This window comes from Giraffa tippelskirchi, chromosome 11 (assembly GCF_054371585.1).
Source record: "Giraffa tippelskirchi isolate mGirTip1 chromosome 11, T2T-mGirTip1v1.2.pri, whole genome shotgun sequence".
Classification (NCBI taxonomy): Eukaryota; Metazoa; Chordata; class Mammalia; order Artiodactyla; family Giraffidae; genus Giraffa; species Giraffa tippelskirchi.
The window spans coordinates 122,982,761-123,010,393 of NC_137285.1; the positions used below are offsets into that span (position 1 = coordinate 122,982,761).

Genomic DNA, 27,633 nt, shown 5'->3' on the forward strand with positions numbered 1-27,633 from the left:
CCTGTAGCACCATCCACAGAGGCCCTGAATGAAGCTGAGCCTCCAGGGAGTCTTGTCTGCCTCTCTCTGCCCTCTTCCACCCTGACGTGATCATGAACTCAAGGCCCCAACACAGGATGCTCTAGGTGGGACCACACAGTAGGCATTCAGAAAGGACAGGTTCTACTGAATGTCATCTCTAAGTCTGTCCAGCTGTTTTTCTATCTGTGTTCACCCTCCTCCATCAGACAGACCCAGGACACTCCTAGGGTGGGGTATGTGTTGCCCCCATGAGACTAGGAGCCCCTGGAGTGACAGCTGTCTGCCATTAGAATGAATCCCCTTCAGGGCAGGATTCTGGCACTCCCCAGCAGAACCAAGGTTTCCTGAGAACATCTTTCTGTTGTTTCTCTCTTCCCAGAACACCCACCAGAGGCCCGACCATGCCCTGGTGGAAGGACAGATACAGGTAACCGAGGGCAGGAGGAGGGAGCAGAAACCAACCTTAAACTCAGGCTCCTTGCGGGCAAGGCGCCGGAGCTCGTGGCTGAGCTGGAAGGCAGCGAGCATGGCATCCTCGCTGGCCAGCGAGAGGTGGGCGCGGCTGGCGATGCCGCGGTAGGTGTTGATGCGAGACAGGGAGAACTTGAGCAGGTCGTAGCGGCGCGCGTTGCTGCACTCGAGGCAGGTGCAGGAGACGGGGTGCGGCCGTGCAATGGTGTGACCATGGCCCATGAGCAGTTGGGCGATCTCATACAGGTCCTTCTGGCAGGCCAGGGTGAGGGGCGTGACCCCGGGGGCGAAGCGGGAGCCATCGATCGACGAGTCAAAGAAAGCCAGTGAGGAAGACTTGGTGTCCACCTTGCGGCCCTTCTCCCGTTCCAGCCGGGCCAGCAGGTGACGCACCACTGCGGGTTGGTTTGTGTCCACAGCCACCAGCAGGGCCTCGTGGATCTGGCGGAAGTCGAACTTGACGTTGGCCAGCAGCACATCAGTGATAGCCTCGTGGCCCAAGCGGATGGCCAGATTGAGGGCCTCTCTCCAGGAGCGGTCCTCGGCCTCCTCCACATTCCGGGGGGGCCCGCCTGGCCCGCCGCCCGGGGCCTCGACCCCCGCCTCCAGCAGCTGCTGCACCAGGCCTATCTGTCCCTCCTGGATGGCACCCAGCAGTGGAGCGGGGAACTTCAGCTTTCTGTTCACGATCTCCGTCCAGTTAGGCTGAGGCTGAGCAGACCGGGTGAGACCTTGAGTGCCCAACCTTCTTTGCTGGGGGCCTCCCTCACCCTTCCATTTTCAAGCCCTTAACCCTCTGTACCCAGCCACCATTATAGTCTTCCTGGTGGCTCAGACGGTAAAGAGTCTGCCTGTAATGTGGGAGACCTGAGTTCAGTCCCTGGGTGGGGAAGATCCCCTGGAGAAGGAAATGGTAACCCACTCTAGTGTTCTTGCCTGGAAAATCCCATGGACAGAGGAGCCTGGGGAACTACAGTCCATGGGGCCACAAAGAGTTGGACATGACTGAGCAACTTCACTTTCACTTTCATCCCAAACACAAGTTTCTTTTTTTTTTTTTAAGGTACACTTAATGTTTGGGCTTTCCAGCTGGTGCTAGTGGCCAACAACCTGCCTGCCAACACAGGAGACAGAAGAAACGTGGGTTCCATCCCTAGGTCAGGAAGATCCTCTGGAGAAGGACATCGCAACCCACCCCAGTATTCTTGCCTGGAGAGTCCCATGGACATGGGAGCCTGGTGGGCTACAGTTCATAGGGTCTCAAAGAGTCAGACATGACTGAAGTGACTTAGCATATAGTATTTAAGTACAGGTAGTTTTTTAAACCCTCAGAAGTATGTAACTCATTCAATTCTTAAATAACCCTATAAGGCAGGAGCTATCACCTCACCCTGTCCCCACTTCAACAGAAGAGGAAACCAAGGTAGACTTGCCAAGCCACTTAGACAAGGTGTTCACCCAGGCAGTTGGGTTGAGAAGCTGGTGTTCCTAGCTATTCTTCCGTGGTACTTCTCAACTCAAATAAAAATTACTAGTTTTAGGTAGCTTTTGGATTTCTGGAATCTCTACTTCAAAACCTCCCAGATGTGGTAGGTAGGTAAACACTTTCCCTCCTTTAAGAAGGAAAATAACGATGCTACCACTTTTATCTGTTTTACTCTGAAACTAAATTCTACATTAAATGATATATACTCTAGTATATATAGTTTATATAATGTGATCATCTTGTATAATGACAATATGAATGTCCTCCCCCTCCCAGTGATGTCTGTGTAGGGAATACACTTCCTGTCCATATTTTCCAGGAATTAATTGCTTTAGAAATACCCTTTCATACCGTAATAACTTCTTGTATATTTTTGTTAAGCTGTTAGTAAACAATATCCCATTGACTGGTATGAAATGCTGATAATATTTAGAAAATTGGTCTTGGTTGAAAAATGCATTTTTTTCTTAAGTTTAGTGGCTTAAAACCACACACATTTATTCTCTTACAGTTCACACAGTCAGAACTAAATATCATGAGGCTAAAGTCAAGGTGCTAGCGGGGCAGGGTGGCTCTAGGGCAGAATCCTTTTCCAGCTTCCAGAGTTACATCCCTTGCATTCCTTAGTTTATGGCCACTTCCTTCAGCTTTAAAAGCCAGTGGCATAGACTCTCACATCTCCTGGAGATATAAAAATTAAAAACATGTTTTTGGTCACTATTTTATTGTATGGATTCTCAGGTTAAGAAAGAGTTCTTTACACTCTTCATCCAAGTAACTCATTCAGTTCTGACGGGAGGCCCCTCCCTCAGCACAACTACTACCTCACAGGAAGCCACACACAGTGGGGCCGATGTGGGCAGCCTGGGAAGGAGCAGATTGAAGCAGGACAGGGCTACACTGGGAGTGGAACCCCCAGGCGGGCACACAGATCTCTCCAGGACTTGCTCCCATCTTGTTGACATCCTCTTCCAGCTGCTCCTCCCTGGTGAAGTCCCAGAGCTTCCGAAGGACAGGTCCAGACAAGTCCACACAGGAGGGTCTTTGAACTAGGTTTTTTCCCAAGCCCCTGAACGCTGACCAGGCCTCATGGCAGGATCCCATCAGGCTCTCCTCCACCAATTCACCAGCTCTGCCCTCTCCTGCTCTGGGAAGCACTCCCCCACAACCCCCCGGTGCTGCCTTGCCCTTCTTTCCCACCAGGCCCAGCCCTTCCTCACCACTCTTCTTTCTGTGCCCAGGTTTGGGCCTCCAACTGCTCTCCTCCCACCCGCAGGGTGGTGTCCCCCACCTGCCTGGCAGCTACGTTGTCCCCACTACTCCTCTGAGTCAATCTACTGTTTTAATCACAGCCAGAAACGGGACAAGGATAGGGGAAGGCAGGGAGCAAAGGCCTCTTACCATGAGGGGGTCCATGGCTGCACCCACCTATGCCAACGGGGACGGCAGGAGGGAACTCCGGCTCCTCTGTCTGCTCCCCCAACTGTGCCCAGCTTTCTCCTTCCTACCCCTTCCAAGCCCTGCCCTCCCTCTGCCAGGCCCAGCTGCTCCCCTTCTGCCTTGTACCCTGGAGACCAGGGGAACTGGTGTTAGTGCCACACAGTGAAACCTTCTGGGAAAGGAGAGAGGACACAGATGCTCAAAAATGGTAGGAATATATTTTAGAAAACCACAGGTGGAAGGGACCTTAGTGACCTTCTGGTCCAACTGCCCCAATGTGCTGATGCGGCCTGGGATTCGCCTGAGGTTCCACAGCCAGCCACTCCTTAGTGTTTAGTCTATCTGATTCCTGTAAAACTCAACAGGAGGATGGGATTTTTTTTCTGTTACTGAGGGTTAACTCTGGGCACAAGATAAATAACTTGCTTAAAGTCAGACAGCAACACTATTACCTGATTATCCTAGGGAGGGAAGTCCCAAAGGATACTGAGAGTACAGTTCATGGGGCGCTGAAGGTCAGTCTCATACTCAAAAATCACTCTCACTTTTCCCAGGACACCACAGGATCTTATCTGTCAGGCGGTGCTTTTCTTTTCACTGGACCTCAGTTTCCCTCTCAAGAAAATGGGCACGAGGATACACCCACTCACTGAGGGGACGATGTTCTGGATTGTGTCCTGAAGCCCTAAAATCCCAAAGAAGAGACACGTGGAGCTGTCCTTGGGAGAGTAGAGTGCCATGGTGACAGAAGCCTTGACAACTGGGAGTAGGGAGCAGGCTGGGCCCAGAGGTGCCCTCAGGCAGAGAGTCCTTAAGGGAATGAGTGGAGGGGAGGACAGGGGGCAGCCTGGCCCCGTCAGCCCCTCCCAGCTGTCGAGAGAGCCCCTCGTCCATTTCCGTCACAGAGGGTGGAGGGGGGCCAAGGCTGCAGGACTTCATGGCTCAGGCCTGAAGGACCTCCCCGCACGTGCTGGCATGTTCTTCTATTTCTCCTGCAGAGAACGGCAACTCGCAGATAGGACACTGGACCCAGGATATGGGCAGCGAGCTCTCCGGGGAGGAAACCCACAGTACGTGTGGAGACGAAGATGGTGACGAGGCGGGAGAGGCTGGGGGAGGCGGGGAGGCCCCTCCACAAGTGGCAGCGTGCTGGGGAAGCGTGTCAATGCTGAAGGAGCCTGAGGGGGAGAGGAAGAAGGAGGTAAGAACCCTGGGCCCGCTCCCGGGCGGGAGGTCACCCCACGCAGCCTGAAGGGAACATCTGCTAGCAAAATGCAGCTGTTTTCACAAGAAAATTTTACTAGGGTTGAATATTTGACATCTGATGACATCCAGTCACAAGTCCACCAAACATTTTTTGAGTACGTCCTAGGTGCCTGACACTGTGCTAGGCGCTGAGGGACGTAAGCCCAGGCCTGTCTTCATGGACTATGGCGTCTAGGGGTAAAGATAACTTGTGACCACAAATAACTGTCACAAAGCACAGGGTGAGAAGTGCTAAGTCCAGGGGAATCAGAGAACATGCCAGGAGCTCAGCGGGAGAGATTATCTGAGGTCAGAGAAGACCTGGCGAATAAGAACCATCTGAACAGAGACTTAGAGGGGAAGCAGAATTTGGTCACGGAGGAAGAAGTTTTGAACGAAATTCTAGGTCCTCGCTGATAGTGTTATAGTTTGCTTTGTTTCACGTTTCTGCCGAGGACAGAGCTGAGGTCCCTTCCTCAGCTTGGTGAACACAACATGAGGAGGTGCTCAATACAGACTTGTACGTAACTGCAAATGACAGAGGCCAGGGCCCAAGTACACTTGGTTCCTGGCAGCACTCCCAGATCTCCTATTCCTCCCTCGAGGGACGCCTAGTACCCCCCGAACCACCCCTGTGCCCAAGCAGCTCACCTGCACAAATGGGGCACCACCCACTCTCCTGGACTCTGCTGCTTCGGGCCTGGGGGCTCAGGTGTTCTCTCTGGCCTGCCTTTGCTAGCCCCCGCTGGTTTGGCCGAGAGTTTGAGTTGGATACAGGCCTGTGAGAAAAAAATGGTTAAAGACCAGCTGTTAGCAAGAGGTCCTCGGGGCTGACGGAGCCTCAAACCAAGGTGAAAGGGTGCAGACAAGCTGCTGTGGAGCCTGAAGCCCTGGGCTGGAGTCCTGGTTTGCTCACTTGATGTATCAGACTTGAGGGAGGTCATTTAATCTTTGAATATCTGAGAACAGAGCTTCTATCACTGCCTTCAGGTTTATTATTTTTTTTTTTTTACAGACATAATACACATCTTATAAAATTTACCTTTTTAGAATATATTATTCAGTGGTTTTAGGATATTCACGAGGTCATGTAACCATTACAGCTTACTTCAGAATATTTTTATCACCCCCAAAAAGAAACCCTGAACCCATTTGTAGTCACTCCCTACTCCTCTATTTCCACATACTCTGACATATTTTTTGTCCATTTAAAAAAATGAGGTTATCTTTTATTATTGAATTGTAAGTGTTCCTTACAACTTTTGAACTGTGGTGTTGGAGAATACTCTTGAGAATCCCTTGGACTGCAAGGAGATCAAACCAGTCAATCCTAAAGGATATTAGTGCTGAATATTCATTGGAAGGGTTGATGCTGAAGCTGAAGCTCCAACACTCTGGCCACCTGATGTAAAGAATTGACTCACTGCAAAAGACCCTGATGCTGGGAAAGACTGAAGGCAGGAGGAGAAGGGGATGACAGAGGATGAGACGGTTGGATAGCATCACCTACTCGATGGACATGAGGTTGAGCAAGCTCCGGGAGCTGGTGATGGACAGGGAAGCCTGGCGTGCTGCAGTCCATGGGGTCGCAAAGAGTCAGACACAACTGAACCACTGAACTTAACTGAACTGAAGGGTTCCTTTGTATTTCTGGATACAAACCCCTTACTGAATACACGATATGCAAATATTTCCCCCCCCTTTTCTGAGGGCTTCTTTTAATTTTCTTGACGGTGTCCTTTGAAGCAGAAAACAACTTAAATTTTAAAGAAGCCCATGAGATACAGTGCACTTGTCTTCGTTTCTGGTTCGCTTCCAGGGCCACCTCCTTGTCTAGCTCCATGCCTGACACCGTGTAGACAAGGACATCTTTTCTCTTGCTACCTTGTAAGTCCAGATCATGAGAGCAAGACCAGACACCAGGGTGCTCTCTAGCATAACTGAAACATGAGTGGGGGGTGGACAGGTGCAAAAGGACAGTAGGTTTGGGGAGGTGATCAGGGGCTTTCAGGTTGACCTACTTACCTGCGGGCTCCCACTTTCCTCCTCTTTGTCCTGCCCACGTTCTTCTCTGTGTTCTGCTCCTCTGATCTGGGCTCTGTGTTAGAAACGCTCATTAAATCTATCTCATTAACAAAAGGCCCTTCACATATGAAATTCCTTATTTTGAGAATATTCTATCCCCCTTCCCTGGTCAATTCCTTCTTGCTCTTCAAGTCTTAGATGAAATGCTAATTGCTGTGAGGCAGGATTCTCTCATCTAAATCTGGTCATCCTATTATGCTTTGCCTTTGAAGTACTTATCACCATTTTAAGTTTTAGATTTCCTTGTGTGACATGAATGCGTATCTCTACATCAGGGTAGAGGCACTGCTATTTTATTATTGTGGTGTCCCTGGCACCTAGCCCAGAGCCTTGCACATAGAGATGTGCAATTAATATCTGTCAAATGAACAGTAACAAAAGCTAGCAACAACAATTTGTCTAGTTATTCAGAATTTATGGAGCACTACATACAGCATTTACTATATATAATATATATTTTTTAAATTTTTTATTTTTATTTTTGGCTCTGCTGGGTCTTTGTTGCCTCATGTGCTCCTTTTCTAGTTGTGGTGAGTGGGGTCTACCTGTCATTGTGATGCGAGGGCTTCTCATAGCGGTCACTTCTCTTGTTGCAGAGCACAACTCTAGGCATGCGGGCTTAGTAGTTGCGGTGCATGGGCTTAGTTGCCTTGCTGCATGTGGAATCTTCCCTGACCAGGGATCAAACCGGTGTCCCCTGCATTGGCAGGTGGATTCTTAACCACTGGACCACCAGGGAAGTCCAGCATTTACTATATTTTAAGTGTTTTCATAGCTCTAGCATCCAGTCTGTAGGGTGTCCCCCAAAGATGAGTTCCTTCCCCATTCTCCCTATTTTAAAATGATAACCTACATCCTTCCTCATGTGGTAGGCAGCTTCTAGAATGACTCCCACTGGTTCCTGCCTCCTGATACACATGCCTCCCCTTAAGTGTGGGAAGGACTTAGGAACTTGCTTCTAATGAACAGAATATGGTTAGGAATTCCCTGGTGGTCCAGTGGCTAAGACTCCACACTCCCAATGCAGGGGGCCTGGGTTTGATTCCTGGTCAGTGAACTAGATCCCACATGCTGCAACTGAGAATTCACATGCTGCAATTAAAGAGCCTGTTCCAGTTTGTTGGGGGATCAAAGACTCAGTGAAGCCAAAAAACAAAAAGCGTCTAGTGCAGATTTTTTTTTTTTTAAAAGAATATGGTAAAAGTGATGGGATGGCACTTCTGCAATGAGGTTACCAGACACGGACTCCTTTCTTGCTAACACTGTGTCTCTTGCCCTCTAGGTGGCTCACTCTAACGGAGCAAGCTGCCACAACGTGAAATGCTCTATGGAGAGGCCCTCATGGCAGAACTGAGGGAAGCCTCAATCCAACAGCTCTCAGAGGAGCTGAATCCTACCACAACTATGTGGAGGGGCGAGGGAGCAGATCTTTTCAAGCTGAGCCTTGAAACGATGGCAGCCTGTGACAGATCCAGAGCCTGAGACCCAGTTAAGCCACACCTGGATTCCTAACCGTGAGAAACCGTGAGACAGTAAATATTGTTTTCAGCCGCTAAATTTTGGGGTAATTTATTATACAATTGATAACCGGTGTACCCTATTTCTGCTGCTGGACTCACTCTTTGCGATGGCCCACATTCTGTCTGTGGAGCGTGTTTCTCTCTAAATAAATCCACTTCTTACCTATCAAAAAAAAAAAGTACCCTATTTCTGCAGTGAAATAATATACTCATGATTTCACTAATTCGTTCAGTTCTTTTAAATGACAAACCATTCCTTTAAAAAAAATTTTCCCAATGAAGCGATGAGTGGAATCAAGGGTTTACAGTGAGAATGCTACTTGTTTCTGCTCTCTGGCTGTTTAGAATAGTGAGAAGGACAAGAACTCTGGGGTTCAAATCCTGGCTCTGCCACTTATTAGCTGTGTGACTTAGAATATGTGCCTCAGATTCTTTTGTAAAATGAGTTTGTGGTGAACATTAGTTAGTAAAAGTGCCTAGCAATGTCTGGTGCAAAGTAGGAACTCCAAAATGTTTAATCCTTTCTCTCTCTTTGATGAAACCACATTACTCCCGTACTTCATGTCTCTAATAAGCTCCATATACCACCACCTCAACTTAATTGTTCTCCCTCGCTCACTCACAGAACATTAAAACTGCAAGAGGCCTAAATACTATTTGGTTTAATTCTTTCACTTTGAAGAGAAAAGATTTGAAGCCCAAAGAGATAAGGACTTTTGGTTCCTGGGCCAGAGCTCTTTCAATTATATACAATATTTGATTTTTCTTCTGGGAACAAGACACTGACCATCTTTTCTTTCATCTGAAGTCCTGTTTGTGAGCCATCCTTGTGTAGCAACGATGCATTCAGGGAGGAAGGAGGGGGCTGGGAAGTAAGGAGCCAAATGTAGGTCATGGGGCCTCACCTGCACTGTCCTGATGACTGGGACCTGGTTCTGCATGGTTGGTTTTAGGGTTCGCCACACGGGCTGGAGGTGCCCTGTGGGCAGCTGAAAGCACCATGCAGGCTGAACGCCCCAGAGTCCCCGGCTGCAGTTGCTTTAGGATATTCCTGAGCTCTGAGATTTCCTTGGTGGTCCTGCAGGGAAACAGGGAGCACTTGGCCTCATTCAGAACAGAGATTGCATTTTGCTCACCCAGGTCAGCAGCATCTAGCCAAGAAAGCCAGGTTTGGCATATAGATGGGATGAGGCCTAGAGTATGGAAGTAACTGAGAGAACCCAGACGGGTCCTGTGTGTCTGTGAGTGATCTGGTAGTCTCCTCCAGGAGAAAGAACTGAGAAGTGGCCAAGAGACCTCACTCTGGCAGTTACGTACGTTTGGGGATCCGGGAAGAATGTCCTCCGGATGGAAGGATTAGCCAGCCAGGGGCTGGGACCAGATTCCTGAGCATCAGAAGAGCCCTGAGGAGAAGAAAATGGAGAGATATGAAGTACACACATTCACCACCAGGGGGCATTGTCACATAATGCCCGGGACACTACCAAACTCGGGGCTTCAGTGAGTGTGTGTATTTGCTATCAGTTGTACATGGCACTTTGGCTTGTGTATGTACACACTTTTCCAGCTCTAAGATGTGAGATTTGGTGATTTTGTTATGATCCTGAAAGACCCCAAGACAAAAGAACACAAGCTATTGAGAAAACCAGGTCTATGGGACTCATATTATATGCAAATTTGTATACATGTATATACATACATGGGCTTCCCTGGTAGCTCAGCTCCCTGCAATGCAGGAGACCTGGGTTCAATCCCTGGGTTGGAAAGATCCCCTGGAGGAGGACATGGCAACCCACTCTTAGTATTCTTGCCTGGAGAATTGCCATGGACAGAGAAGCCTGGTGGGCTACAGTCCATGGGGTCGCAAAGAGGTGGACATGACTGAGCAAATAAGCACAGTACAGCATATACATACACCATGGACAGAGGAGCCTGGCGGGCTACAGTCCACAGGATTGCAAAGAGCACAACACGACTGATGCAACTTAGCACTCACACACGCATATACATATATATACAACTCAGTGGACATGAGTTTGAGCAAATTCCAGGAGCTAATGAAGAACAGCCAGGCCTGGCATGCTACAGTTCATGGGGTCGCAAAGAGCCAGACACAACTTAGTGACTGAACAACAACACATATTTTTAAAAATTTGTACATATATAAATAGAACACATATAAAATTGATTCATGTAGGTACAAAACTCAAATCACTCATCTCTATATACCCATGCGACAGAAACAAATTATACACACATAGGTATTTCTTTATATTTAAAAATAGTTCTATTTTGAACTATTTGGGGATATTTTAGTCATTTTTCTCTTTTAAATGTTTAAATTCCAGTAGGATTTACTTTGTGAACAATTTTTCTCACCTGCAACTAAAAACCTACCAATTTTAGCCACCACTTCTAGCTATCTATAAAAAGATGTGTATATAGATATCCCATGTCTTGTTCTAGCAAGAGACACTATAACTATCAACAGGCATCTAAATTCAGAAATGTCTATAAGCAATAATCAAGTACTGGATAATTTCTACATAGATTTTATTCATGTGGTATGCTATAGTTTCTTATCAAAATTCAATTTATCTGTGTCAATTCATCTGTGGCTTTTTCATTTTTATCTTTTTCCAAATTTCCTTTTTTCCCTTAAATTAAAAAAAATTTTCCTTTAATTTTAAGCTTTCCTTCTTCTATCATAGATTCTTTTATTTATTATTATTTTTGGCCTCAAAGCATAGCTTGTGGAATCTTAGTTCTCCATACAGGGATTGAAATGGGCTCTTGGCAGTGAAAGCTCCATGTTCTAACCAACAGACTGCTGGGGAATTCCCTCACAGTATCAGGAATGGAAGGCTTTCCAGGTGGCGCTAGTGGTAAAGCACCCACCTGCCAATGCAGGAGATATAAAGAGACATGGGTTCAATCCCTGGGTCTTAAATTATATGTTATAATATTTTATATATTATAATATTAATATTTATTATATATCATAATATGTATATACTATATTATAGTGTTATATAATTTACATAATATATAATATAAATATGCATGTAATATACATGTATATTATACATATATTACCTATATGTATATATTATATATATCACATATATGTATATATTATATATATCATATATAATATATAAAATAATATATTTTATATGATATATTACAATTAATATTATATATCATATTATATTATATTATCTAATAATATTGCATATAATTATATATAATATATAATAATATAATAAGTATATACTATATTATATAATAACATTATATAATTTATATAATATATAATATACATATATAATATATATTACATATATGTAAATATATACCATATATATTTATATATTATATATTATATATAAAATAATATATTATATTTTATATATCACAATTAATATATCATATATTATATTATCTAATAATATTGTATATAATTATATATAATATAAAATAATATAATATGTATATACTATATTATATAATAATGTTATATAATTTATATAATATATAATATACATATATATGTAATATATTTATATTATACATATATTACATAAATGTAAATATATATCATATATAATATATATGATTATATATATGATATATGATATATGATATATATAATATAATATATTATAATTTACATGATATATTACAATATCATATATTATATTATCTAATAATATTGCATATAATTATATATAATATATAATATTGCATATAATTATATATAATATATATTATGTAATAAATATATAAAATAATATATAATATTACATATAACATAAATACACAATATTCATATGTTTATATATTATTATATATTATATATAATATAATATGATAATATTAACTATAATATATAATATACAATATAATATAGTAGTATATATTATATATTTGTACATATATTATAGATATGATATATATAATATTCACATATATTTGTATATTATATATTATATAAATTATATTATTATATATAATATATAAATATATTATTATATAAAATAAATATATATTTATAAATATGATATATAATAAATATATATTTTATAGTAAATATATAAAATAATATATATATAACATAAATACACAATATTCATATATTTATATATTATTATATATTTTGTATATATTTATAATATATAACATTATATATTGTTTATGTAATTATATATAATACATAATATAATTATATATATTTTTTATTATATATACCATATATAATTTTTTATTATATTATATTGTATATATTATATATTTATATATTATGTATAGTATATATTTATATTTATATAAATTATATATATTATATAATATGTATTATATGTAATATATAATACATATTATATAATATATAATAAAATAAAATTATATATAAGTATATATGAAATTATATATTATATATCATAATATATATTATATATATTCTTTTATATATTATATGTTATATGTATAATTTATATATATTATGTTATATATTATACATATATAATATATATGCGATATATATTTTTATCATATAATACTATATATTATAATATATATAATTATATATAATGTAATATATAATTATATATTGTATTGGTGTTAAATATAAATATTACATTATATTATCATATATTATATAATTATATATTATATATGTACAATATATATTATAATATAATTATAATAATTATATATTACATAATTATATAATATATAATATGTTATATAATGTAATTATTTATATAATATATATTATAATAATCACATAATAATAATATAATATATAATATATAGTTTTAATTTAATATATTATTAAATTAAATATATATAATACATATAAATATATATAATATATAGTATACATTATAATTATAATATATTATATTATATATTATATGTATTATATCATATCATATTATACTTATATTTATATATAATATTTTTATATTATATATAGATTATATATATAATTAATATAATATATTCTATATATCAACCCACTCCAATACTCTTGCCTGGTGAATCCCAGGGACAGGGGCACCTGGTGGGCTGCCATATATGGGGTCGCACAGAGTCAGACATGGCTGAAGCGACTTAGCAGCAGCAGCAGCATTCTATATATAATATATATAATATATATTATATACAATTATAATATTATATATATAATTATAATATATATTATATGTATATTATGTTATATATATGCTGCTACTCCTGCTGCTGCTAAGTCGCTTCAGTTGTGTCCAACTCTGTGAGACCCCATAGACGGCAGCCCACCAGGCTCCCCTGTCCCTGGGATTCTCCAGGCAAGAGTTCTGGAGTGGGTTGTTATTTCCTTCTCCAATGCGTGAAAGTGAAAAGTGAAAGTGAAGTCACTGAGTCATGTCCGACTCTTCGGGACCCTATGGACTGCAGCCTACCAGGCTTCTCCATCCATGTGATTTTCCAGGCAAGAGTGAGTACTGGAGTGGGTTGTCATTGTCTTCTCTGATATTACATATATATTATTAATATAATATTTATAGTATCATGTATAATAATATATAATATATATCATATTTATATTAGATATATTATGACATTATATTTATATTATCATATTATATATTATTTACATATAATATACATTATATTATACATTATATATATTATTATACATATTAATTATATATTATAATATGTATATAAGATCCCCTGGATATCCCCTGGAAGATCCCCTGGAGGAGGGCACGGCAACCCCCTCCAGTATTCTTGTCTGAAAAATCTCGTGGACGGAGGAGCCTGGCAGGCTACAGTCTACAGAGTCGCAAAGAGTCGGACAGGACTGCAGTGACTGAGTACGCATGCATGTTATCAGAAATTGAACTTCAAAGCACAGGCTAAGTGGAGTCTAGTCGCCTGGGTTCCAATCCAGCCCAGGACTTGTTTGGCAGTGACCTGGGACATCCACTACATTTCTCTGTGCTTCTGTTTCCTAACTGGAAAATCAATGATCATGAAAGACCTTACCTCACAGGGTTATAAGCCTTTATTTAGTGCTTTCACAATAATATACCATTAGAATGACATATTAGAAAAAAGTCTATGGCATTTTAGACATCTTAAATTATAAAACTGAGTGCCATCCATTTGTTTCCATGCATGAACCCTCTCTTACAGAAATGCTTCCAGATCTCCTCTCCCTGTGGTATCAGAGAGGGCCTGCAATGTGTGTCGTTCTGCTCTTGCTGTTCAATGTCTGACATGACTCCGAGTTGCTGACTGCCTCCTGCTTGATCCCACCATGGCCCTGAACGTACAGAGTAATTTAGATATCTGGCCAGAATGGAAAAGACTCTAGGAAGCATTCATTTAGCCTATCATTAAGGACACCAAATGTCCTAGTTTGCCCAGGATACCCTGCTTTATGTCTGTCGTCTTAAGTATAATTACTAATAGCACTCTTTTTGGCTCTTGAAGTATCTCAGATTGGATGATAAATTTTATGTTGACCCTACCTACCACTCCCCTCTGAAAGGTTATTTATATAATCAACATTTATACTAGAAAGTCTAGTTTGTTCTAGGCACCGTCCTAGCTGCTGGGAATGCCTAGTGGAACAAGACAAACAGGTCCCTAATCTCCCAGAGCTCCCACTTTACTGGATGGCCAGGCCACAGAGCTCCGGAATGCACAGGGACAATGTTGGAGCCTGGCAGAGCACACAGAACTGCTTCCATTGATCCTTTTGGATTTTCAGCCCTTCCCACAGGGGAAGAGTAAATCTCAGGCTTTACTTTGCCTCGGCGCTCTAGGCCTCTCCCAAGGCTGTGTGACAAAAGCCTCTCTCCCATTCTGTCCGCTCCAACTCCATCTTCTCTTCCCAAAGTGTGGTCTCTTATTTTTTTTTCCCCCCAGTAACCTCAACAGGAGAGACACCTGTGAGGTTCACTCCTGGGAATCAAAATTCTTTTGGCTTTACCAAATGAAGCTTCTAAAAAAATGTACTGTGTGCCCAGGAAGCACTGTGATGTAGCGGCAGGAGACCTGGCTTCCTTCCGGTCCCTACACTGCTCTAACTGTGTGAATTAAAATATATACATTTCCGTATCTGAGACATAAAATGATGGGGTTGTGGCTTGATGATCTTCAAGTATTTTATTTATCCTAGAACTCTCTGGCTCTAGCCTTGTGTGATTACATCTTCATATTTGTGAGTGAATTATGGTGGAGGGTATTGGCTTGGAAAGATAAATGGAGACATGAGTGGTAAGAAAGCAGGAGGAGTCAGATCAGCCTTAGAAGAAAAAAATAACTAGAAAACTTTTCCCAGTAGTCACGTATGGGTGTGAGAGTTGGACCATTAAGGAGGCTGAGTGCCAAAGAATTGATGCTTTTGAACTGTGGTGTTAGAGAAGACTCTTGAGAGTCCCTTGGATAGCAAGGAAATCAAACCAGTCAATTCTAAAGGAAATCGACACTGAATATTCATTGGAGGACTGATGCTGAAGCTGAAGCTCCAATACTTTGGCCACCTGATGGTAAGAGCCAACTCATTGTAAAAGACCCTGATGCTGGGAAAGATTGAGGGCAGGAGGGAGAAGGGAACGACAGAGGATGAGATGGTTGGATGGCATCACCAATGGAATGGACATGAGTGTGAGCAAGCTCCAGGAGATAGTGAAGGACAGGGAAGCCTGGTGTGTTGTGGTCCTTGGGGTCGCAAGGAGTCAGACATGACTCGGTGACTGAATAACAGTAGAACAAATGGTCCAACAGCTTTGTGCACACTGTACCGAAGGCTCACCCGCTTGGCTCATCTGTGTGTGAGACTGAAGGAAAGGTGTTCACGCCTATTTGTGAGAAAGGGCCACAAGCCCATTTATGTTAGTATTTGTTTTTTTAATAATTATTTATTTATTTATTTGGCTATGCTGGGTCTTCATTGCTATGAGGGTTTTTCTGTAGTTGCAGAGAGCAGGGGCTACTCTTCAGTTGCAGTGTGTGGGCTTCTCATTGCAGTGGCTTCTCTTGCTGTGGAGCATGGGCTCTAGGGTGTGTGGGCTTCAGTAGTCACGACATGCAGGCTCAGTAGTTGCAGTTTCCGGACTCTAGAGCACAGGCTCAGTAGTTGTTGTGCATGGGCTTAGTTGCCCTGTGGCATGTGGAAATCTTCCCAGACCAAGGATCAGGCCTGTGTCTCCTGCACTGGCAGGTGGATTCTTTACCAGTGAGCCACTGGGACGCCCTGTTTTTTTTAAATTAATTAATTTCTTTTCTTTTTGGTTATGCTGGGTCTTCATTGCAGTGCACAGGCTTAGTTGCTCTGTAGCATGTGGGATCTTAGTTCTCCATGAGGGATCAAACCTGCATGCCCTGCACTAGAAGGCAGATTCTTAACCACTGGACCATCAGGGAAGACCTTATATTCATATTTGAATGTATATGTGTGTGTGTATCCATCCCTACATCAAGCACCAGCTTCCTAACTAGAAACAGAAAAGGCTGGGACATGCTAAGTCCCCCATGGTACATACCTGGCTCAGCCCCGAGCTCACAGGGACCGAGGGACCCTCCACAGGGACGTCTAAGGAGTCCAGAGAGGAACACACCCGCAGGAAGGCCAGGCCAAAGGGCTGATGACGTGTGAAGGGTTGGGAGCAGGTCAGGCGAAGTCGATCCCATGACTCACCTGAAGCTGGAGCCAGGAAATCACCTCCAGGAGAAAACAAGAAGAAAATGAGGGAGAAATGAAATGCATGAATGGCAGGGAGAAAGGGAGAGAAGGTCAGTACTGAGGAGAGGAAACAAAGAACTGGGACTACAGAGTCAATTCCACCCTAAGGGAGAATGGAGGCCTTTCCTCCCCCAGGCTCGGGTGCTCAGGGTCTGGCAGCACCACGCAGGCCAGTCAGGGCCCTCTCTGACCCAGCGCCTTGCCTTCCCACCATCGCTCCTCTGTCCCGGCGCCACACTGTTCCCAGTGTGACTATATCCTCGGTCTACACCTCTCCACAGACCTTACCACTGTCTCGTTTTAACAGGGGGTATCCGGAGGGTTGGAGTCTGGGGTGACCACTTGCCCAGTGGATCAGCTGAGCTACATCTACCCTTCCTGGACCATGAGACCTCAATCTCCCTCAAGGCACTACCTGCTCTACATACTTGCTCACTGATCACAGACCAGTATTCCCAACCCTTCTCATCTTCCATTCCCAGAACTAAGAGTACCTCATCTCCCCACCTTGTATCCCAGGTCACTCCTCCTCCACAACATTACAAACGCCTCCAATTTAGACACAGACAAATGAGTCCTTCCTAGACTGCAAGTCCCTGGAGGCCAGGAATCAGACCATGGATTTCTTGTGCAGTGCCCAGTGAACACAGAGACGTGCAGTGAAGAGGACTCAGGAAACACTGTATACAACACAACCACACCATCACACAGCCGCCCTGCACTTACAGGGATATTGTTCCTACACTCACACGTTTATTTGTTGTTGTTGTTGTTTAGTCACTAAGTCGTGTCCGACTCTGGTGGTCCCATGGACTATAGCCTGCCAGGCTCCTCTGTCCATGGGGTTTTCCAGGCAAGAAGAATACTAGAGTGGGTATTTCCTCCTCTCCCATTTCCTCCTCCAGGGGATCTTCCCAACCCAGGGATCCAACCCACATCTCCTGCTTGGCAGGCGGATTCTTTACCACTGAGCCACCGGGGAAGCCCTATACACATTTATACAAACACTCTAATCACAAATGTGGGTTCTATATCTGGCTTCACTGAAACACATGTTATGTGTAAATATAAATCATAGCTCATAAGTATCTCTGGCTATCAGGTATTGTCATCACAGAGAACTCACACACAAACACACCACGCAGTGGTTCACTCGTTACCCTATCTCCCTACAGATGTAAGTGAGCCCCTGCTGAGGCTCCCTCCCACAATACACACCTTCCAGCTGGTACAGCCCTCTAGAGTCCAGCGTCTCTCTTTTTTATTACCACTGTCTCTCTAAGTCTCTCATTTCTGCTTTTACCCCCCTCACCATCTTTTTTTTTTTTTTTTTAATATTTATTTATTTGGCTCACGGAATCTTTTAGTTACAACATGGATCTAGTTCCCTGACTAGGGATCGAACCTAGGCTTCCTGCGTTGGGAGCACGGAGTCTTAACCACTGGACCACCAGGGAACTCCCTCTCCTTACCATCTTTAAACATGCGGACCCCTGAGCGGTTTCTTCCCTGCTTTGAATCAGCCAGGGACATCAGCATGGTTGCAGGGAGCAGGGTGACGAAAGGTCTGTCCAGGGACCAGGAAGAACGACCCACGTCAATTTGCAGGAAAGCACAACCACAGTTACCTGGCGACAGAAGGTTGAGAGAAAGTGAAGGTGGGATGACGGGCTCCCCTGACTGCCCACGAGGGGATCGGTGGGCAGAGGACACTCCTCCATTCTAGAGCTCAGGGGAGGCCCGGAGAGGTCGAGCAACACAGTAAGCCAGTAATTGAAGTGGGACGAAACCTCAGCCCGCTAAATGAAGGCTCACCGTGTTCCTCCCGGCCAGAAACTTGCCCCTGACCCAAGAGACTCGCAATTTCCCTGTCCTCTGGCTCTAGTGGGCAGTGCTAAACTCTGTCTCTCTCTGAAATCCTTGCTAGGGAGCCTGACGTCTCTCTGTCCTGACAGAGCTGAGACAGATGGTCTTTGTCAATTCTCTATTTCTAGAGAATTCTAAGACCAGCCTTCTAAACCCAAAACTCCTATGGAGCCTTCCTGCATGAACCTGCACAGTTCATCCCCAAGCATCCTCCCGACACTGATATTTATTTTTAATTGTATTTTTAGTTTTCCGTTTTTAATTTTCTGACGGCACTGCACAGCACATGGGATTTTAGTTCCCCTACCAAGGATCAAACCCACGCCTCCTGCAGTGGAAGTGTGAAGCACAGAGTCATAAACACTGAACAGTCGGGGAAGTCCCCTTATATATATATATGTATATATATAAAATTTTAAAATATATATATATATAAATTTAAAATATATATATATATATAAATAAAAAAATATATATATTTTTTATATATATATATAAAATTTTTTTAATTTTAAATTAAATTTTACCTTTTTCCTGGCCGTCCTGTGTGGCTTGTAGGATCTTAGTTCCCTGACCAGGGATCAAAGTTCTTTGCGGTGGTACAGTCTTCACCCCAGGACCACCACTATATACCACTAATATTTAGAGACATATGTAAGTTCTATCTGTTGGCACTTAGGTTTGTTAATGTCCTAAGGCTTCACCGAGACTGCTCAGATCAAAGCAAGGCAGGTATGCTGTGTAACTAAGGGAATGGCATTCATAGGGTTCAGCAATATCAAATGCCTGCCTCAAGGGCAAGGGCCACATATCCCTTTCACGCTAGGTAGGGCTTGCTCTAGGAAGGCTGTTCAGCGAGACTGCATTCGAACACACTGCTGCAGCCCTGGGAGGGAATGGTACTTCTGTGCTCCCCACAGAGGTTCCCAGGCCTTGGAGAACTCACTCACCCACATCGATGTAGCCAATGGGCACTGCCCTCTCCAGCTGCAGCTCCGCTTTCAGCTGTCCGCTCTTGTCCTGAGGACAGCTGAGCCAAGGTCCCCTCTGACTGTCTGGGTTCAGCAAATTCTCCACTGGATATTTGGGATCCTAACTCAGAGAGAGGAGAAGAAAATGAGGAACCTTATCAAGGGAAAAAAGGATGTCCATGAATGAGGGATCTCTACACTCTTAAACCTTTCCAGGATCCTAATGGAAAAGGCTTTAGACAAGAGTCCATCTCTCATGTAGGGCCAAGGGATTTATAGACATTGCTTATCTTTTCTCTGGCTTCCACTACCTCATTTAATCCTCCTCATAACAACTTTAGGTGGTTACTATCATTGCTTCTTAGTTAACAGATGAACAAACGGACGCTTAAGTTCAGAAACTTACCCAAGGCCACAAGACCAAATAACCAACCAAAGTTGGAACTCCTAGGTGTCTGAATTCAGAATTCTTAATCACCACATAATACTACAGTCTTTCCCAGGCATCTACAGGGGATTGGTTCCAGAACTCCCCTGGATATAAACATTGGTGGATGCTCAAGTCTCTTATATAAAATGGATATGTATGTTTATCTTTCTGTGTAATTTACTCATCTCTAGATTAGTTACAATACCTAATACAATGTAAATGCTATGTAAATAGTTGTAAATACAACATAAACACTATGTAAATAGTTGCCAATATGTGGTAAATACATGTTTTGCTTTCTGGAACTTTCTGGAATTTTTTTCCCCTGCAGATTTTTGATCTGTGGTTGGCTGAATCTGGGGATATGGAACCCATCCATATAGAGGGATGACTGTTTCATTTCATTTATAAGGTGCTTTCATAGACATGCATCTTCAAAGTAACCCTATGAGATAAGAAACACAAAGATTTTTACTCTTAAGTTTACAACTGATGGTTAGAGATAAAGTAATTTGTTCAAAGACAACAATATTAAAACTGAGATAAAAATTCTTAGTTCTGACCCAAGTCAGGTGTTTTTTGGTGGAAAGGCCTTGAGCAAACTACTTTTTCTCCCGGGATCTAAATTTCTTCCTAAGTTAAGGTAGGGGAGACTAGACTCATGGTTTTCAATCTTATTTTTTTGTTTTAGCAATAAAACTTTTCCTTTTAACTGAAATCTTACACTAAAGATTATTTACTTTTTCAATAATATTTTCAGAAATATTTTGATACCAATTATCAATATTACTTATCATTATCAAATAATTTTTAAAATTTTCAAAAATAAAAGTAGAGCTATGGTTAAAGCACTGGTTGAGGAGCCTGGAGACACACTTGCTGCCCCTGCCTTCAACTTCCAGAAGTGGGTTTCTAAGAGCACAGCTTGAAAATCACAATATTAGAAGAGATCTAATATCCTCTAGCATTTCATAAGGCTGAGTCCATAAAGAAAACCATTTACGCTGACCATGTAGGTAAGAAAGATAACAGTAATTTTTATTTTATTTCACTTTGCAGTTGACAAAGTAGTTCTTAAAGATTCTCTAAGGGGCTTTCTGAAATGTGGGGATATTTTTGACTGCCATAGTGACTAGGAAGCATTGTTGTCACTAGGGTCTGGAGGCCATGGAGGCTAAACATCTTATAAGGCATAGGATGTTGCTATAAAAACGAAGACTTCTCCTACGCAAAACACCAATGGCACCCCTCGAGAAAGACTAGAGTAACAGAAGGAGAAGTGTGGGGAGGAGCGGGAAATGGATAGAGAGAAGACAGCGGAGGACAGGGCCCAGCATCTAGCACTAACCGGGATAACTGCAATTTCCTGGAAGTGGACTTATAGGAGGGATGCTGAGATCCTCTTTGATGGCGGTGGTGTTATCCTCACAGGTCAGGGATGACCTTGAGTGCCCTAGCCTGATCTCAACGACAGTGTGACTAAATTGCCCTTCTGGTGACCCTGGGATAGACTTAGGGCCTATAGCTTTGCCAGCTGCCTCCAGAGAAGGGTGGAATCCTGAGGTCGCTTCCTTCTTTACCTTTGAGGCCTGCTTTTATGTATCCTGCATTGCTCTGAGACCAACCTGAAGGCAAGAGCTGCAATTCCTGCCTTTGAATCTGAACTCCTAAAGAAGGGAGAATGGCTCTTCTGTTGAATTGGGAGTTTCCTGAAAGTGGAGCTAAGTCTCCTTTTTTTTCTTTCACTCTTTTCAGTCACCAAGAAAAAAACCATGCCTGCTAATTAACATACCTGAGAGGAAAATGACACCACGTGGCTAATCTTCACTGGAGCCATGGTGAGCCAAGCAGCTGTCCTAAGCACAAGGCAAAATGCTTTCTCCTGAGATTTCTTCTGTCACCACTTTGGTTGCCTATATTTTGGTACCATCAGCTTCCAGAAGAGAAGGAATCTTCATGTTACTCCTGAAGAAGAGAACAAAAGGAAAACAAACAAGGCTTGAGTGTTTTTCTGATAACAAGAGTTATTTACATCAGTACATCAGTCACTATTTCTGATGACCATGATGGGGTTGGTGGGGTGGTGATCAGTGGGCGGATCTAGAGTCGCTGATGAAATTCCAACAAAAGTAAAACAACTGGAATGCAATAGAGCAGCAAGTACAAAACATATATATATTGTAAATAGAATTATTATATTAATACATTTATATACATATATAAACATGTAGATGTTGGATTTATATGAAGGTAAGCCCCCAAGGCATGAACTATGCCTTAAATTATCCATCTTTATATCCCTAGATTCTATCTAGCACATAGTAAAGATGTGCAACAAACGTTCAACTAAATAAGGGATACAAGTTTCTTGTTTTCTTTCCTTCCCATAAAACGAATCTTCTTAAATTAAGTTACTTTTCTACTAGAGATCTTCAAGGGCTTGTTGACATATGCAAATCCCTTGCTATATGGTAGGACTAAATAAACATTAATTCAGTTTGACCCCTCAAAGCATCTACAACATAGATCTGTCCATTTCCTGGTTCATCTCCTGCTATTCCTTTCAGCAGGGGATGTTTTACTGTAATTATTTTATTTATTTAATCTTAAAAGTTCATGTGGAAATTTGTATGTTGTCTTTTGCTAAACTTTTTATGGAAAAATTAAAATATATGCGAAAACACAAACACACAAATATACACACACACACACAGATATATATTAGTATAATGAACTCTCGTGCATCACCTAGCTTCAACAACTCTTTGGGTAGAGAGAGGTGTTTTAAAGTTGTCTGAATGTCTTTAGATGGGATCTCTCTTCAAATATTTACCTGCCCTTTTCACTCACTTTTCTTAACTCACATGGTCCCTGAAATGAGTGCATGACCTCGATATACTCGTGGTTATAATGGTCGTGCCTCCTGCCCACCAAAAAAACCTTTTTCCCACCTCTGAGACTTTGTTCATGCCATTGTCTCTGCTTGGAATGCTCTTTCTTTCTTTCACTGACAAATCTAATGCATATTTGATGGCCAAATGTCACCTCCAAATGTCAGCACTCAAAGTGATAGCTCTCTCCTCTCAATTCTATATTACAATGATCTGCATATGTCTTTTGTCCCTTGACCAACTGTAAGCTCTTGGAAGACAGGCTTCATGTTTGATTTATTTCTGTATCCTCATTAAGAGGGAGAAACATAGTTTCAGATTAACCAGTGTCTGCTGAATGAATGACCATAAAAATTAGGCTCCAAATGGTCAGCCATCATGGAATGCTCAGAGTGAGTTAGCTGCTGTGACAGTATTAACCAAAGTCTAATGAATACCATTCTAAAGGTCATGGGTTACATTCAAGATGGTACCAAGGCTTCAAAGAAAGAAGAGGTGAGGGGAATCCTGAGTCACCTCCCAGGCTTTTAGATTAACCAAAGCTGGTAATTCTCATTATAGGAACTCACTGAACAGCAATTTTTCTTACTCTCTGCTAGATACTGGAGACAGAAAAATAAATAACATAGATAGGGTCTCTGTTTTGGAGAAACTCCCAGTATCACCTGTGATTTGATGGAAAAACTCCCACCATCTCTCATAACTAATATACACGTCTGACTGAACCAGTCCCAACACTATACTCCAGGCTTGGGGACCCTGAAGCTGTCAATCTTAGATATTTTATTTAGCTAATATTTTGAGGAGGGGGGTTGTCTAGCAGGTACCAGACACTGGACTAGGTTACACAGTGGTGAACAAGACATATACAGTATTTTTTATGAAGATCACTATCTATCAAATTGCTTGTTCTCACAGGATTAACTGCTTTCTGACTTCACTGCCCTTGCATATGTTGTTGTTCTTGTTTTTGGCACCAGCTTATTTACCCTATGTGTACCCACACTAAGCAGTGAGCTCTTTGAGGATATGGATTTTTGTCATGGTCATCATCTCCCACACTTCAGAGAGATGCTGGAACACAGTAGGCGTAAATAAATAGCCACTGAAAAGAGTACTTCTTAAGTCAATATAATTCAATCAGAATTGTGCAGAAGTTTCTGGCAAACACAACAAACTCATCAACCAATAGTGGGCCACAAACTCCTATTGTTTTTAAATTTTAAATACTACAAATCAGCAAGAAAAGGGCAAGCAGTCCAATATAAAACTGGGGAGATGATATAAACATACAATTCACATAAGATAAAATCTGAATGACCAATACCCCATATAAAAAAGTGCTCAGCCTCACTGATAATAAGGAAAGTACAAACACCTATTCCTGTAAGACTGGAAAAAATAGAAAAGTCTACAATATGAAGGAGTGGCAATAATATGGGGAAATGGGCTCTCTCATAAACACTCCCAGCACATCTTAATTCTGACTAGCTACATTTCAAGAATAGCCAATGTTTACTTAAACAGTGCAGCTCATGTGCACAAAAAGATACATATAATGTTTCTAATAGCAAAAAGCATAAAACTCTAATGTCCACTAGTTGAGGAATGGATGAATGAAATGTTCTATATCATATGGAATACTATATAACAGTTAAAAGGAATAAATGACATAAATACATGTAAACATGGATTGACTGCCTCCCCCCAAAATAGAGTGAAAGAAAAAGTTATAAAAAATAATAACTATACATAGAAAAATAGCATTTAATTTCTTTACAAAAGGAAATGAAACAATACTTGTACTGCCCACTGAATACACACTATTTTTTTTTCAACAGACTGAGAGAATACACAGCTAATTATAGGACTTGCTTCTAGGGAGAATGAAAGAGTAATGAATCTGATAGTAAAGGACACAGATAAATTCCACTTCTGTTTCATATTATCTTTCTTAAAAAATGAGTATGCAAATAGATTAGATGTCAATCTCAATTGGGGGTGGTGAGTATACGGTGTTTATAATATTCTTTGTACCCAGTTTCACATAATAAATATAATTCCCATTTTAAATAAATGTAGATGGTCCTAAATGAAGTTGACGGTCAATCTAATAATGTGAGCTCACAAGACATCCTAGCCCTATCTAAGCTGTAGATTCAGCCGGGACCTCCGGGGGGCAGGGTGAAGTGTAAGCAGAGACCACAGGCTTGAGAGGTGTAGGGTTCGGATGTACAATGTACAAAAAAAACAGGGTGCTGGAAATGAGATAGGAAACTGTAAGCTGGGGTGCAGCATAGTGAATACGATGTACAGGACGGGAGTAAGGGTAGAGCTGGGGATGCAGTGTGTGGGCACTGTAAAGAATTCGAAGATATGTGAAGTGGATCCGGAGGCGTGAGAGCCTAAGAAGCAGTTTGGGGGCCGTGTTTCAGCTCTCAGATTCCTGAGCCTAAGCCGCTACTTCCACCGCTTCTCGGAATGCGCTGTTCTGTCCACTTCCTTTATGGCCACCCTTCCTCCCTTTTGTCCATTCCCCTCCCCATCGAAAACCCGAATGACCCTCACCCAGGATAATGGACCTCGAAGTGCCACCGCTGCCTTAGATTTTGGACCAAAAAAAAAAAACGTTCTCCCGCCAATTTGGCCCTGTAACCTTCGCCTTCTGACCCGAAGCACCACTCTTCCGCCTCCCGAAGCCCGGGAACATGTTCTAGAGCCTCAGGAAGCCACTGTTTCCGGAAAATGACTCCCACCAAGGTAAGAAGACACGTGCTATAGGCAGAAAAATACATTCGGGTGGTTTTTGTATATTTCACGCATTGCAAATCCCCCGAAGAGAGCGGACTTTAAACTTCCGGGTCAGTTTCTATGCATTCTGGGAAATGTAGTCCTTAGTCTCCACGCCGCACTCGAATTGCCCATTGAGGGAGCGTCGCAAAGTAGACAGTTTAGGGGCTCTTCTCTTTGGTTCTACACAGGGGAAAATTGGTGACATATTTGCACTGAAAATAATACTAGGCTAGTTTCTCATTTCCCAAGATCCCTCCTCCGCCGCCGAAGCTTAGAAGTACACGGAATCCACGCCTCCTTAACCTTTAAGTGGATAGCAGGCAGACGGTCTCTTAGTTGCCAGCGGGTCTCAGCCTGTCTTGGTGCCCCGCCCCCTCTGCCGAAGCTTGTACAGCCGATTGGCTAGAAGCAGTTGAGCGGCGGAAGCAGCTGGCTCGCGCGGGGCCTGCGGGGAGGGGGAGAGCTGTGAAGATGGCGGCAGTGGTGGAGGTGGAGGTTGGAGCCGGTGCTGCCGGGGAACGGGAGCTGGATGAGGTGAGAAGAGTTGAGAGTTGAGGAGAAGAAAGACTCAACCTGAAACTGAAGGGGAGTGAGGGGAGGTATCGGGAGTAGGGGTCCTAAGAGAGACGAGATCCTTAGAGTGAAGGAGACAACTGGGGAGCGGGTGCGTGGAGAGGGAAATCTGAGGTACCCAGGACTTGGGGACTCGGAGGCAGTCATGGGGTAGAAGACTTGCAGCAACCTCAAGAGTGGAGGTGGAGGACAGAGAGAGAAGCCAGAGGGGTGGGGATGTTAAGATTTAGGATTATTAGCTGAGAGTCCTGGGGAGGACTAAAGGGCTGCCAGGTGGTTTGAGTTAGAGGGGCGTAGACTTCTGTGAGGGAAAGCCGGGTTTTCACTGAAGGAAAGGAAAGGACTGTCTGGGTTTGGAGTCGGGGCGGGGAACGCGGACTAGGGAAGAGTGTTTATCTACTAGTATTATAGGTTTGAGTTATTTTTTATGTAAGAGCGCTTTACATTCTAGAACTTTGTACATAATATGGGCTCGGTAAAGTTTTGGTCAACGAATGATAGAACGAATGGGTGAATGAACAATTGTATAGAGAAATTTATCCATTCACTCATTTAAACGTTTAAGTATCACCTTTGAGCGAAGCTCAGGGGTAAGTGCTAGGGACCTTCCCATAGAAGAACCCAAGGTATGGTGGTGGGAGACGCACAAGAAGCCTTTTCATCGGAGCTATAATGGTGGCACTGAGAAGAGGGGACCAGTTCAGTTTAGGGTAGGGAAGGCTTCTCAGAGGAGTCGAGTCTTAACGAATCAGTGATTCTCCCTCTTTTTCCCTTTTCCTCTTTCCTATTAGACTTATGCGTTTTTTGAGAGTGAGCTGTTGAGGGTGTATGTCTCTTTTACCCACGTAACAGGCATTTAACAACGGGTGTATTCAGTGACCAGTGGTCCTTGAAGGAAATCACTAGGAGGAAGGAGACATTGAGTTTGAAGGGAATGAAGGGACAGCGCTGAGAAGCAGAGAGAGAAGGTGAGAAAGGAAAGGGAAAAAATTCCGAGGCCAAAGGTACATTCATGGCTAGGGGTGCCTGTGGTCTTGCCCATGACAGCATACGGACAGCAGGGAGGAATAGGAGAAAGGGGTTTGATTGTCAGGGATG

At 42.5% G+C, this 27,633-nt stretch overlaps 3 protein-coding genes, 1 long non-coding RNA gene and 1 other non-coding gene across 8 annotated transcripts in view; 2 read left to right on the top strand and 3 right to left on the bottom strand.

Annotated features, from left to right (window-relative positions):
• The window catches only part of LOC145525754 (short transient receptor potential channel 2), a 17,108-nt gene extending 13,714 nt beyond the window's left edge, over window positions 1–3,394 (bottom strand). Inside the window, exons 1-2 of the mRNA XM_081539403.1 lie at window positions 3,380–3,394; window positions 484–1,203 (exon numbers count right to left, since the gene is read on the bottom strand). Coding sequence (XP_081395529.1) covers window positions 484–1,203; window positions 3,380–3,394 — 735 coding nt within the window. The remainder of the gene's footprint in view (window positions 1–483; window positions 1,204–3,379) is intronic.
• The window catches only part of LOC145525763 (uncharacterized), a 9,786-nt gene extending 1,481 nt beyond the window's left edge, over window positions 1–8,305 (top strand). Inside the window, exons 2-5 of the long non-coding RNA XR_014068387.1 lie at window positions 912–1,216; window positions 1,556–1,649; window positions 4,417–4,619; window positions 8,031–8,305. This is a non-coding gene — a long non-coding RNA (uncharacterized LOC145525763). The remainder of the gene's footprint in view (window positions 1–911; window positions 1,217–1,555; window positions 1,650–4,416; window positions 4,620–8,030) is intronic.
• XNDC1N (XRCC1 N-terminal domain containing 1, N-terminal like) lies at window positions 3,615–26,979 on the bottom strand. 2 transcript variants are annotated; one of them, XM_081539405.1, is made up of 10 exons: window positions 26,266–26,979; window positions 22,071–22,243; window positions 19,828–19,969; window positions 18,484–18,639; window positions 16,812–16,990; window positions 9,586–9,671; window positions 9,174–9,346; window positions 6,689–6,761; window positions 5,315–5,442; window positions 3,615–4,596 (listed from the first exon to the last, which is right to left on the bottom strand). In XM_081539405.1, the coding sequence occupies exons 2-10, from the start codon at window positions 22,113–22,115 to the stop codon at window positions 4,361–4,363; spliced, it is 1,218 nt and encodes a 405-aa protein (XP_081395531.1). In that variant the 5' UTR covers window positions 22,116–22,243; window positions 26,266–26,979; the 3' UTR covers window positions 3,615–4,360. The 2 variants fall into 2 exon arrangements, with proteins under 2 accessions (XP_081395531.1, XP_081395530.1); XM_081539404.1 differs by lacking the exon at window positions 26,266–26,979 and adding an exon at window positions 25,738–26,013.
• Window positions 18,396–18,468, bottom strand: TRNAG-CCC (transfer RNA glycine (anticodon CCC)). Its single transcript has one exon. It is a non-coding gene; the product is annotated as a tRNA-Gly (tRNA).
• RNF121 (ring finger protein 121) overlaps window positions 26,417–27,633 on the top strand; it is an 87,508-nt gene continuing 86,291 nt past the window's right edge. For 2 of the 3 annotated variants that reach the window (XM_081539407.1, XM_081539409.1), the window contains exon 1: window positions 26,417–26,496. In XM_081539407.1, the coding sequence (XP_081395533.1) occupies window positions 26,434–26,496 (63 nt within the window). In that variant the 5' untranslated portion in view covers window positions 26,417–26,433. Of the gene's footprint in view, window positions 26,497–27,387; window positions 27,504–27,633 lie in introns of all 3 variants that reach the window. The other variant, XM_081539408.1, reaches the window with a different exon arrangement.

Excerpts from the sequence above, each read along its gene's own strand:
- XNDC1N (XM_081539405.1), bottom strand. The coding sequence starts at position 22,115 with ATGGCTCCAGTGAAGATTAGCCACGTGGTGTCATTTTCCTCTCAG. Across the intron at positions 19,970-22,070 it reads TGGTGTCATTTTCCTCTCAG|GATCCCAAATATCCAGTGGA; the intron begins GTATGTTAATTA and ends TCTCTGAGTTAG. Across the intron at positions 6,762-9,173 it reads CAGTCATCAGGACAGTGCAG|AGCCCAGATCAGAGGAGCAG; the intron begins GTGAGGCCCCAT and ends TTTCTAACACAG.